The 13,211-nt window shown below is 35.6% G+C and overlaps 2 protein-coding genes across 2 annotated transcripts in view; one reads left to right on the forward strand and one right to left on the reverse strand.

Moving 5' to 3' along the window:
• LOC149015146 (putative sphingolipid transporter spinster homolog 2) overlaps nt 1-3,074 on the forward strand; it is a 45,009-nt gene extending 41,935 nt beyond the window's left edge. Inside the window, exons 15-16 of the mRNA XM_089154915.1 lie at nt 472-550; nt 2,418-3,074. Of these exons, the coding sequence (XP_089011041.1) occupies nt 472-550; nt 2,418-2,545 (207 nt within the window). The 3' untranslated portion in view covers nt 2,546-3,074. The remainder of the gene's footprint in view (nt 1-471; nt 551-2,417) is intronic.
• Nucleotides 3,075-4,223: 1,149 nt separating this feature from the next.
• On the reverse strand, nt 4,224-12,574 carry LOC149015147 (soluble inorganic pyrophosphatase 6, chloroplastic-like). The gene is made up of 6 exons (XM_089154917.1): nt 12,120-12,574; nt 11,497-11,657; nt 9,603-9,703; nt 7,305-7,486; nt 6,043-6,141; nt 4,224-5,040 (listed from the first exon to the last, which is right to left on the reverse strand). The coding sequence occupies exons 1-6, from the start codon at nt 12,357-12,359 to the stop codon at nt 4,948-4,950; spliced, it is 876 nt and encodes a 291-aa protein (XP_089011043.1). The 5' UTR covers nt 12,360-12,574; the 3' UTR covers nt 4,224-4,947.
• Between the last annotated feature and the right edge of the window lie 637 nt (nt 12,575-13,211).

Here is a 13,211-nt window from a genome sequence, read left to right on the forward strand (position 1 = left end):
TTATTTACTGATCTTTTAATTTCAGTGGAATATCAACAACAAAACACCAGACCCTCACTGAGATACTCTTCAACATCAGAGAACCTTACCCTACGATCAAACCTAGGTCTTCTATTTTTGAACTAAAGTCCTTGTTGATTTAACCTAACTTACCAGTTCATAATATATCTTGGCTAATATCTTCAAGATGGATTCCTTCCAGTCTAGAACAACATTAGTTCATCTTCCTTTTATGTACAAGCTTTACAAAGTGAACTAGTCTATTGACAACTTCTATGATTTAGTGCCTCTCAATCACTTTTTATAATAACTTTATTTTAGTATTAAAATCTGCGTTTGTTGTTCTCTTGGAGCTATGGTGCTTCTGCGAATATTTCATTGACTTATTTTTTATGAGCCATTTGTTTAATGGTATTTTTATGTATACACACAATTGCTTATTTATGTATTTATCTGTAATTTCTCTTGTAGGATTCTATTAACAACTGGAGGGAAACTGCTCTTATTCTAACATCTGTCTTGTTCATTTCTGCTGGAATATGGTTTATAGGTATGATGTACTCAATTACCAGTCCATCTTACACATCGCAGAAAAATTCAGTGCTTGGGATATTCATGAAAAGGAAATTTTTATCAATAGAAAAAAAGTGAAAAAGTATGGTTGCACCACTGCAACCTAGTCAGGAAGCAGCTTTTGTGTAAACCTGCATAAGCCCTGCAGTGGCAGGACTTCTTGGATTTGTTTGCCCTAGAAATTTTTGGATGTGAAACTGAGGCAGTCCTGAAACATAAATAGAGATGTTTGACACAGGAAAGGAACCCCCAAAAATGAAATTTACGGATTAGATCTTGGAATCTTTTACCTTGTACTGTATTTGTTATTTCCCTGCACTGTGTTTTTTGCAATTAGAAATCAAAAGGTGTACCCATGTTTTTCATTTTGGGGAAAATAGAGCTTTTTTCATTTTTCCTCAGTGCTAACAAGTGAAACAGGTGTCATGGCCTCATGGGTGAGGCTATTGGTCCCAATGAAACCCACTTACAAGTAAAAGCTAGGCACCAGCCTACATTTTCCCAGCCCCGGTGATAGTTCAACACAAGACCCCATTTTGTGCTTAGGCTGCTACCTACTAGAAGGGACATATAATTTTGTATTACATAATAAAGATGATTGTCTACTTCACTATTGGTTTCACTTTGTGTGTGCCAAATGTTTTTACTCTTTTATTATTGTAATGGTGTAGTGTTAACATTTTATTTGTTGAATTGAGCAATGTATTATGTAATTTCAAATGTAATATTGTCAGATCCTTCAGTATTGTATTTCATTTGTTGCTTTGGCATTGTACTGTATTTTGATGATTTACATGGGGTTGATAAACTATGTATTTGCTTAAATTTAAACCTGGCATTTAACAGTACTTAAAATGTAGAATTTGGTCTATATAGCCGCTTTGTACTGTTTAAAAACCTGCCCATATTGTATAAATTTTTCTATTTCATTTACTTCGTTGTTTTTCTACTTTAGTTTAATTATGAAGGTGTGAGTCTTAAGCCACCATTTGATATTTAGTTTGATACTTGTGCTTTTGCTGATCCGTATTAATGGTTCTGTGACATTTTTAAGGTTGTAATTAGTCCTTGATACTACTCATTAGCCTGCCTAATATGCCTCAACATCAGTGTTCTATTTTGTCTAACAGTTGTATGTTATATTAGTGTGCATTTCCAAATATGTTTTCTACTTCTTGAGTGGGTGATGACTGGTGGGCTTCAATAATGCTTGCTTTTCTGTATATTAACCATTGATTAAGGTGTTTCTTTCCATGCATAAAATGTGAAAATATAGATAGATATACAGGTGAAAAGAGAAGCCCACTCTAGGGGAATTATTACTTAAATAAATAAATAAATAAATAAATGGAGGAATATGAAAGATCTTTACAGTCCCGCTCTTACTAGGACTAGTCATCTTCTAGGGTTTTGGATACAGGTTTATTAGGAGAAAATTCCTAGGGTTGGAGATTGTTAAAAGGGCATTTAAAAAGATCATGCAGCATATCCATGCGAGAAGAACAGGGGCAGAAAAGGGATCAGCTATGGTGGTCTGCTTTTCCAGGAGGCACTATTTTCTCACATTTTCTATCCTATGTTAGGTTTACTACTGTTTTAGTAAACTCTCTGTTTGTAGTCCTATGCACAAAATTTTGATATGATAAAAATGGACCTGGTTTAGCTATTATGTATAGCTTTGCTAGTATAAAGGCGTAGTAGTGTCGAAATTGTCGTGCAGTTTTCCTTTGTTAGTTTTAGTTTTCGAGTCCAAATCCTGTCAAAAGACAAGGGAGACCCAGGTATATTCCCTTTCATTTCTTGCCTACAGTTCTTTGTAATATACCTTTTGTCTACATTTGCAGGGATATTTTTCCATAGTGTGGACAGATTCAATGAAGACATGGAGAATCAAGCCTTGGCAATTGAAAGGTCAAATCTGAGGCCATTACTTGATGGAAACATGATAGAGACCCAAGAAGAGTCCGCATGATGATTCTTCTGTCGATTCGGCTAAGCAAGTAAGCATGGCTGCCTTCATGTTGACTTCACTAACCATCACGTTTTCGTGCAAATATTGTAATTAGCAAGTGTTTATATTGGCAAGAAGAAGATATCATATTGTTTGCAAAATATGTACAGTCTCAATGTGTAATGATGTGTGATCTGTCAAAAAAAAAAAAAAACCAAAGAAAGGGTTCTGTCAGTCCATTGAGAGCTTGTGATTTTCCTTCTAAAACTAAACCCATTCAGCTGGATCTCGTTCTTAATTACATCCATGCTCATTCTCTCAAGTGGCTTTTCATTTGTTTTTACTATCAATCAGGGGTTTAACTTGCCCATTCATTGTAGATTCGGTTTTTTAAGCCATGCATTGTTTCTATCATGTGTCCATGTCGAGTTTTGGCCTTCATTGTAGTTAGCAATATGGCAGATCAAACTCTAGAACCCCAAAAATTTGAAGAGGAAGAATAGGTAATGTTATGGCACGGAGGGGAGGGAAATGCTTGAACTTTTTTTTTCTTTGTTTATTTTTTTGGGGTTGTGTTGGGGGTAACTGGGAAATGCTTCAACTTAAGGATAAAATTTGAGGGGTTGAATTTGTGTCAGTCACTATTGAATTTGTTTCATCAGCGCTGAAATAAAGATGTCAGTACAGTTTGTCCCACATCGAAAATTAGAAACAGAAAACAGTGGCTACTGACACCCACTGAAATATCCGTTTGGTCAAATGCCTGATGGGAGGATATTTTTTACTTTAAACTTGGTTTTGGCGCTGTCATATTGACTAAGCATAAGCCATTTCCATGTGATCCTCCTAGGTATTGTCCGCTTTGGTTAAGCCCTCACAGTTTTCAAAGTCGTGATATTGCACATAATGGCTTAAATTAAATGATGGATTTTTCAATTTTTAATTTTCGATGTGGGATAAATTGTATGGATATCTTTGTGTCGACGCTGATGAGGACGCATATATGTCTTGTAATCCGACGACCAGATTTAGGTACGAATGTAAATATATATAAATTAGTTCTACACTTCAGTTTTTAAATTTTCTGAATTTACCCTAAAAACCCAATTGTAAAATATCCGATTTGTTTTATATATATATATATATATATATATTGCAGCTGGTAAGTTTATATTGGGGGATATTACTAATATAGGTGCCGCCGGATGGTTGCGAACCCAAGACCTCCCCATGGATATTACTAATTGTATGTATAGCGATAGCCCAACAAACAAAGATCTGAATCTAACGATATTGGTCAAAATGTAACTCCGATGGATGACTCAATTGGCAAAAACCAACAGTTCTACGTAGGAGGATAAAGTTTGAATTCCCTCGAGGCAAGGGGCAGAGGCATTTAAATTATATGCAACAGCTACATCCCTAGGGAGTAGTCAAGGTATGTGTAAGTTAGCCCATCTGAACCACAGTTCTGTAAAAAAAAGATTGTGGCCCATAACATAATTATACAATAAAGATACATAAAAGGAAAGAAAAAAAAAAACTACACAAGATGAGATTTAAACCGTTTAAATATATCTATGATTGAAAGGTGTAATGAATTTACTATGGCGATGAAAAAGTAAAGAGTATAAAGCTAAATTTGTTATCCAATCAATTTTCAAACACTTGAACAAGTATATATCACAAAAAATGTGAAGATGTTTAAACGTGAAAAAGATTTAAATGTCATGTCCGTTTCTAAGAGCTCGAAATTTTGAACACTACCAGTAGGCTCTTCGATGGTAAAAGTTGTCTTCCAAGTATCCAAACATAATTACGCCCAACACATATCTGAAATATTTTGGCAGGTGAAAATTTTCTTCCCTAGTACACTTGAGATTGGCTTGATTTTGATTTATTGAATAAATATTTTAAAAGTAAGAAGTGAAAAATGTTCTTTTCAAATGAATTTTGGCTTAGAATGATTTTTATGTTTGGTTCAATGTCTCAATGATATCATTTCTTTTGATCCAGTTTGATAAAAGTCTAGTTAACAGTTGACCTTAGTGTACCGGTCAATGGACCACCATTATAGCCTAGGTCAAAACACTTTACTTGTATAGAAGCCTTCGGTACTAAATTCAGCCAATCTATATATATATAATAGTGATCACTGTCAAACTTCAATTACAATAGTCCTGCATCTAGTTTTCACATTATAATTGATTATATCCCTGCCAGACTTCATTTCCTAAGAGCATATTACTGTCAAAATGCAATTACAACAAAAAGAAGAAGAAGAAGATGCTAAGCATTTGGTCATCTAGAAAGAAAAAATTGTCCCCAGATCTCGCTCACCCAAAGAATGAAATTCATGATGTGACCAGAAGAATGAGACGTACCACTAAGTACTGTAACAGCAATCAAATGAAGAATGACATTTACACTAGTGAAAGATCTCCAGAGGGAATCGATCTCTTCACCAGTTTGGCCCAAGATTCATTTGTCTCAGCGATGACCTTAAGAGCATAATCCTGCTTGTCATAGACACGAAGTAAAGGTCAACTAAAATCACAAACCAAAGAATCAATGAACCATCCCATGCTGAAATTAAGATGGCATGTTGTTAGTGCAATTTAAATGTATCAATTAAAGATGGTTGTATATCAGACCACGTACCTTGTTTCTCTCAAATGTGACTTGCAAATGCAATTTATAAACATACAGGGCCATTGCACATAGTGGTATTAATGACAAGCTACCGCAGGTTGCATGCCTCTAAAGCTTCTTCTAAGCCACCCCACTCCCACACAAACACATAAAAATAATAATAATGAACAACTGCTACCAGTCACTGCTTAGGTGAGTTGAACCCCATTCTGTTTTTAGCAGGTTGTACAGAGTTAATCCCAAGATGTGCTTCCCCAGTGCACAACAAATTGAAAGTACTTTTGTGAACAACTGAAATGCTTCCAAGAAGAGACATATAAGGTAATACAAAAAAACCTCAATTTTGGAATGGCAGGATTGGTGCAAACATCATCCCAAAAAACTAATAATATTGTATTAATATGTGCAGGAGTACTTAACCAGCACCTAGGGATGGCAGGATGGAGCATTGGGATGCACAGGAATGGACATATAGAGTCCATCAATTTTGGAACCGTGCAGATACCGGACAAGCTAGAAGCAGCTCTTTTTGGAATACAATATGGGATGGATCAGGCAGCAACACAAGGGATTGGGATACAGGAAATTTGGTGCAATATAGAAGAGTTGCCAAATCTGTTACCAAAATCAAATTTTGGAACATCGTCTTTACAACATATAGATATGTTAATCAAGGTTGCGCCCAAATATGTATTTTAACTTCCCTCCCAATGCTCTAAGGTTTGTTTGAAAGTTAGCCATCAATCCGAACTAATAGGAACAGGTAATTCAACTAAAAATTATGGGTGTAAGTGTTTTTAATTTAATGAAATTTTCTTCTTATCAAAAAAAAAAAAAAAAAAAAAAAAAAAAAAACCTCAATTTACCTTATCTGCTGCCTTGTTGCCAAGACCAAACTTGTTAGCAGGTTTTCCATCTGGGAGTTTGTAGTCTCTGAACCAGTCCCTAATTGCAGTCAGCGTGCCCTGGAAATCAACTCCATATTAGATCAAGCGACTCTGAAAATTAATAGAAGTTCTGAAAATATTGAGATATATACAAAATATTTCACGTTCTATCTCAGAGCCAATGTTTGATTTCTGACTCAAACAAGTTCCCATAGTAAAAATGAGAATCCGTAGCCAATCTCAATAGGTGTAATAAAAAAAAAGAATTAAGTCTTAGACTCCTTTCTGCAACATTCACTTTTTTTTCTGTTATTCCTATATATTATTTATATAAAAATAACACATTTCAGACAATCATATGATTGAATCGCATGCTTTATTTTTATTTTTTTATATTTTGATCTATGCGGTCATTCCCACCCTTTGCTTCAAACTCAAGGAGTTAGTATCACCAAAAGAAACGAGAAGTTCTGTGACATTCCATCTGAGACCCTTTTTTGGATGTTCGCCATATTTTCTTCTTTATTTTTCTGGAGGTTGTGTTTTATCTTTACAGAAACTTTCCTTTTTCCAATGGATAGAGAGAGGTTACGACAGCGTAAAGGATAAGTCTCTGAATTCAAATTAGGAACAAAAATGTCACATGTTTATGATATCCAAAGGGAAACTTCTTCTGGGACATCAGTACACATTTTTCTCTTTTGGCCCCTTTTTCAGGTTCCAGTTTTTTGTGAACATTTGAAAGAAAAATCAGTATGCAGCAACACTGAACTTCCCTCCCCCCCCCCCAAAAAAAAAAAAAAAAAAATTAAATAAAAAAACCACACCCCACCACCCAATCCCAAAAAAAAATGCATTGAGCATAAAGAGCATTCAGTTCACTGGGAAATGATTACCATTCATATGCACGACTTCTTTTTTTAAAAAATCAGTCGGCAACAGACTTTAACTTTATTTATTTTGGGTAGACTTAACTATATTTAGTGTTACTGTTTAGCTACAAACCCTAGATAACTTTCTTTAGTGTTACTGTTTAGCTACAAACCCTAGATAGCTATAGACTTAGTTCTACTGAATCTCTGAAAGTGGATATTAGTTTTTGTAGACCGTTTAATGAATATTACCAGATGTTTCTAACATAACAAAACGAGGCATATTAGAAAGTATATGGAGGGACAGTTCTACAACAACACACTAGCATTTGTAGAAAAATCATTGAGCATAAAGAGAATTCAGTTTACCGGGAAATGTTTCTCTACATCATCAAGACTATTCACAAGAGAAGCTCTTGGGTCATCTAACGAGACTGCAACTATTTTCCAGTCAAGCTCGCCCTCATCAATCATGGCTAATGCAGCCAAGGGCTTGACTTTCAGAATCTCCCCCATCTTTCCCTGGCGACTGCCAATCTCGACAACATCAACTGAAAGTTAAATTAGACAAAATTAACAATAATTTCAATTATGTGAATCCAAAACTTTCCATTTCTCATGAAAACCATTAGGGTGACAAAATTGTACAAACTGATTTTCCTCGTCTGTAGGCTAGGAAACCATTCCCTTGGACCATGAAAGACCATTTCACTTGAGTTTTGATTGGATGAATAACAAATGGATAAAAGGGGACAGAGTGTGACCGTTGAAACATGCTTAAGACAAGTTTCTAAAATTTCAGATAACCGAATTCAATTTCAGCCATGAAATCAACCATTGAAGTCAATTTATTTGCTCAGGTCAATGAGAAAAATTACAGAATGCAAGATCACCATTTGGTCTTGATGGGTGTAGAAAAGCTTGTCATATTATCCCTAAAAAGTGTTTTAACTGTCGGATAAGAATAATGTCTTGAGTAAATATGTGGAGATGGATAATGTATGTAATTACAAATTGGATAACATCTTCTCCAACACACCCCCCAAAAAAAAGAGAAGATTACACCAAGGATCAGCTCTATGCCCATATTTTTTGAGCTAATCATAAACTGAGGTGGTTTACTATGCTGAAGGGACAAAAGAATAAAAACCAGAACCAAAGTGAATCCAAATTCAAAATCTAGTGCTAAAAATGACAGAACTATCTCTCTTGATCCACCCAACCATGGGGCTAAAAGTATGGCCAGAATGGAATTCCTAGTAGGGGGATTATGAATCTAAAATATCATGGAGAACTGATGGCAAGATTATGAGAAACTAGTGTGAATTTAGTAACTCATAAGACAAGCAATTACTCACACTGATCGTCAGGTGCCTCCCAAATTCAGTAAACCTGCAGAAAATAAGTGAAGAGTAACAGTAGGAATAATAGAACATAAAGGGAGGACTACAAATGACCTAATGATAGGCCACGTAAGCATGAAGTTACTTGCGGAAACTGAAAGAACAATAAAAAAGGAGGGAATAATCAACTTGGCTTAGCCACCGAGGCTTCTAGAAAAAGCAGCTCCACTAGTCGCAGTCCTAAGATCACCACCCTGGAGCTGCTGCTGCTTCACTACTGTAGCCATGAACTTCATATGAAGTGTGCTACATCTATTTGTGCAAATAGATAATAAAGGCTGGATAAGAAAATAAGTAACTCTCTATGTGACAGGGAGTACTAAAATTGAAAATCCTTTAAAAGGAAAGATCTTAGTGCTATTACATAAAAAGGAAATTACCAAAATAGTAACTACTAGGAAGCTATTGTTAACCACAAAGTATCCAATAAGACTTAGAAACTAAACTTAAATTTAAATAGATAGAAAATTATTCCATCATATCATTGAGCTCCCAACATATTCTTTCAATAAAATATTCCCCGGCAGTAATAGAAATAATCTGCTTGACATCCAGCACTGTTGACAACACCCAACGTGGTTCTGACCCTAATTCTCGAGTCTGGGATAAATGTGGTGGGGGGAATTATGGAGATCAACCTACAAATCCGAGGGCATTAAGGTACAATATAAAAATAGAGTACATGTGTGTAACTTTAGTAACAATAAGACAGCATGTGGGGATGTTAGAACTTAGAAGTTGATGACAAGGAGATGCATAAAGTGAAAATTGTAGCTACTTAAGTTCAAGCAAAGAGAACAAGATGAAAGTGTTGCACAAAGGTTTAAAATAGGGTGGATGAAGTGAAGAAGTATGCCTTAAGAGTGTTCTACAATAGTGTATATCTTTAAATCTCAAGGAAACTTTTATAGGACACTCGTATTGCAAATGATGTATGAATCTGAATGTTGAGCAGGAAACAATCAAAATAAGGAATAAACAAATTAGAAGTAATTAAGAAGTAGCTACTATACATAATAAGTACTGAGAAAGTTGTCTGAGGTGCCACATGTGATGGGGATCTTTGAATGCTGGTTTGAAGTAGATTAAATGAGTTGGAAGTGTCAGGGGTAGGCTAAAATGGCCTTGTAAGAAATGAAAAGGCAACACATGCATATCTTAGGATTGATAACAAGGATGGATTTGAAAAGCGCTGACTGGAGAAAAAGCATCAATGAAGTCTACCATTACTTAATTGGGATGAAGCTGCAGCACATTGACATACCAGGATCATTATCTCCTAGTGCCCCTTCAACTTCTGAGTTTGCGAAAGATGGGTCCTCCCATGTCTGTGGAAGCAATCCGTAATTCCAATTTATGTTGTAGCTGCATGTGAGAGAGAAAAGAATAACATGTGGCTCAGATTTCAAAATTTTGTATTAGAATGGAATAACAATTTGCTGAAGAAATACCAGCAGGAGTCAGAAAATAATGAACTGATCAATACAAAACTAGACACCCAGAAGTCAAGTAAGGAAGGGTATCCTTCAATATGATGAGACATAGGGTAAATTCACCAGTTCAAAAGTCCCTCCCCATAAATTAACAAGACATAAAGTGTTGGAGTTGAAGGAAAATTTTAAACTCGTATTAAATTTTCACTCCTTTGAAATCCTGATCCTTCTAGTTCAACACACAATTTTAGCATCGCTGAGCCTAGTTTTATACCTAACCCTGTGATTCAGGGACTAGTATTAGTATTTACAGGATAAGTCATATACACTATACCAAGTAAAATTTTTAGTGCTATGTTTGCATCATAAGGGAAAATCTGAGTAAATCCTACTTTGAGTAGGATAAGGAAATACAAAGCAAATAGAATAGAAAAACCAATCCTAAATATTAGGAAACCTAGTCTAACATAAAATATGAAACCAATATAAAAGAATATAAGAAAACAAAAGATATAACTAAAAGAGGAGTCTACTCCAATTAGGAAACCTCAATAATACTTCAACAGGAAAGGAAAAGGAAGGTTTCACCTCACAATGTTGATTGGTTCCATAGTAAAAGACCTTCCTTGACTTTCCTTGCCCCGTTGTGTTTCCCCTTCTTCTGTGGAAAGCATTTTCTGGGGAATAATTTCCCAAAATTGTACTTGGTATTGCCTCCTATCCTCCAGCTCCCCCTCACCGCCTCCCAAAAAATAAAAATAAAAAAAGACTAACGACCAAATGAATATTGCAGAGTATTCAGGAACAACTTTGCCTTCCCAATCTTCTAGTGAAACAACCAAATGCAACATTAATGTACAATATAAAGTGAAAAACTAAAAATAATTGATAAAATTCGGGGGAAAAAAAGAAAAAACTGTAATGGTATCACAGCCTAAAAAATTTATCAGATAATACTCACTCAATTACACCAGCTTCTATGGAAGGAAGACAAATCATAGAAGAGGTGAAAAAATATGCAAGCTCAAAATGCAACTGATTAGGCACAAGGGCTAGAAGGCAAGCATGTAAATCCTATTAAGAAACAGGACAACAACTTATGATAATGTAAAAACAAGAAATGAACAATCAATAGGGATAGAGATAATGTAGCATATCATACAAGTGTACACAGTGAAGGTGCAATGCCAACTGTTGATGAACCAGTCTAGCACATACATTAAAAGTTAAAACAATAATTCAACTTCATCCAATTATGTTAAGTAGACAAAGAAGACCATCGTGAACAACATTTTACTGTCATCCATGAAACATTAGGCACAAGAGCTAGAAGGCAAGCATGTAAATCCTATTAAGAAACAGGACAACAAGTTAAGATAATGTAACACAAGAAATGGACAATCAATGGGGATGGAGATAATGTATCGTATCATACAGCTGTACACATTGAAGGTGCAATGCCACCTGTTGATGAACCAGTCCAGCACATACATTACAAGTTAAATCAATAATTCAACTTCATCTAATTATGCAAGTAGACAAAGAAGACCATTATGAACAACATTTTACTGTCATCCATGAAACATTAAACACTGTTGTTGCATACTACATAATAGGCATACATTTTTTTTTTCACATGACAATTCAGTGACTATCTTTGATTGTAAACCTTAAGTGTCCTAACAAAAATAGAGTTAGAGCAAGAAGATGGTGGATAAAACTTACGGATAGTGTCGGAGTTTGCCTTTCTTCATGTCCTGCTTTATTGGAGTATATGGCTCATCAGTAGCAACCTCCATCTTTGCACTTGTGTCTTTTGGTATTTCAACAATAAAATTAAAAACACCATCGCCCAATTGCAACGGTATATCATGCCAAGGAGAAATCTGCCAAGTAGTTATAACTTCATTTTTAGTACATAGCCAACTTGATCAAACAGCAACTCTCAAACTGCACATCAAGGTAGCAGTCCCTATATACCGTATAAGCGTAACTAGACAGGCGGTTTTCTATGTTCATGGTGTACTTCTATTTGTCAATCCTGTTGCTTAATAACAGGAACACACATTACCGTCCCAATTGAAAGAGTATCGAGAACTGAAGCTCAATGTAAGAGAATTCAAACACTAACACAATCTTGGAAAGTTTCGCAAGTTACAAGCCTTGGAATTCTAATTCATAACTTGGTTTAGTCCACTTCTATACAAAAGAGAAATTAAGTCATTTTAAGATAGAGATTAGCCAAATATCATCATAATCTACATAGATTAATCTGAACCGAGGTTCATTGCTTATTCTTGCTGCACACACATACTAAAAATCCGCCATAAGAAAAATGAAAGAAGAACCTTTCTGCCGGAATTGTCAAAGAAAAAGACTCTGTAATCAAGAGTCCCAGGATGTCCCTCTTCTTTGATCTGAAATTGGGGAGCATGGAGAGCTCTACATGTGAAAAGCCTCTTAGTTGACCTGCTGAGAGTGAGACGTCGATGCGTTAGCGAAGATGGCTGCTTCAGGAGGAAACTGGAGGCGTTGTTACCTTGATGAAGCGCTCCTCCTGCTGCGGCTAACACTCTAATGGCCGCCATTTCTGCACCTGGAAAAACGCTAATCCACCACGAAAATGTTCCGGCGCTGGACTTCACAGCTCGTCTATGTTCTCCAACCGAGGGCAAAGTCGCTGTTCAACGCTATAACAAGAATTGCAGTTTGATCAGAATCCTAACAAACTATAACGAAATAGAAGAACGATCACCGATTTTACTCCGTCATTATGATTAGAATCCCGCTCTTTTTTGGGAAAATTCTCAGCTACCCCTTGAACAACTCAATTTATCAGTTAGACCCTATTTACTAATTAGTCTTTTTTTTTCTTTCTTTACTTTTTTTATTTTATTTTATTTTACAGAGAGAACCAAATTACAACTGAAAAAAGTAGGGTGCCTACTTCCTATTGATTATAAGGCAAGTTTACTACATACATTTAAGGTCTTGAATTGTTGTGAACTTCGATTGAGATATTATTTATATTAAATAGTAGGGATAGGAGATCTGAAATTAATTCTAATGGCCATGGTTTTTCAAAACCGGTACGAGATCTTTAATTTGCTCCCAGTTGGCCCAGATGGAATTAAGCCGAAGTGCTAACTGTAAAGCCATTTTCAATCCATAAGCTATTCTTTTGGTGATTCCCTTGATAACGGTGCCACCATTTAGTTTGTCACTAGCAATATATCAATCGACCTTGATGGACTATACCCCAGCAATACACAACCTCCTTAGTTATCATGTGTGCCTCACCTATACAAAATAATGTTGTAAGTCCTAGTGGTAAGCTCTTTTGAAGAATTGAATAAAGATTATCAGTATTTTCTTCGGTCATATGTGTAGTGTGTGAGGCACCCTGGTGGTCTGGAGGTTGAAGCTATAATGCATAACGC

This window comes from Hakea prostrata, chromosome 5, assembly GCF_041222555.1.
Source record: "Hakea prostrata isolate BN-2017 chromosome 5, UWA_Hpros_2, whole genome shotgun sequence".
NCBI classification, from domain to species: domain Eukaryota; kingdom Viridiplantae; phylum Streptophyta; class Magnoliopsida; order Proteales; family Proteaceae; genus Hakea; species Hakea prostrata.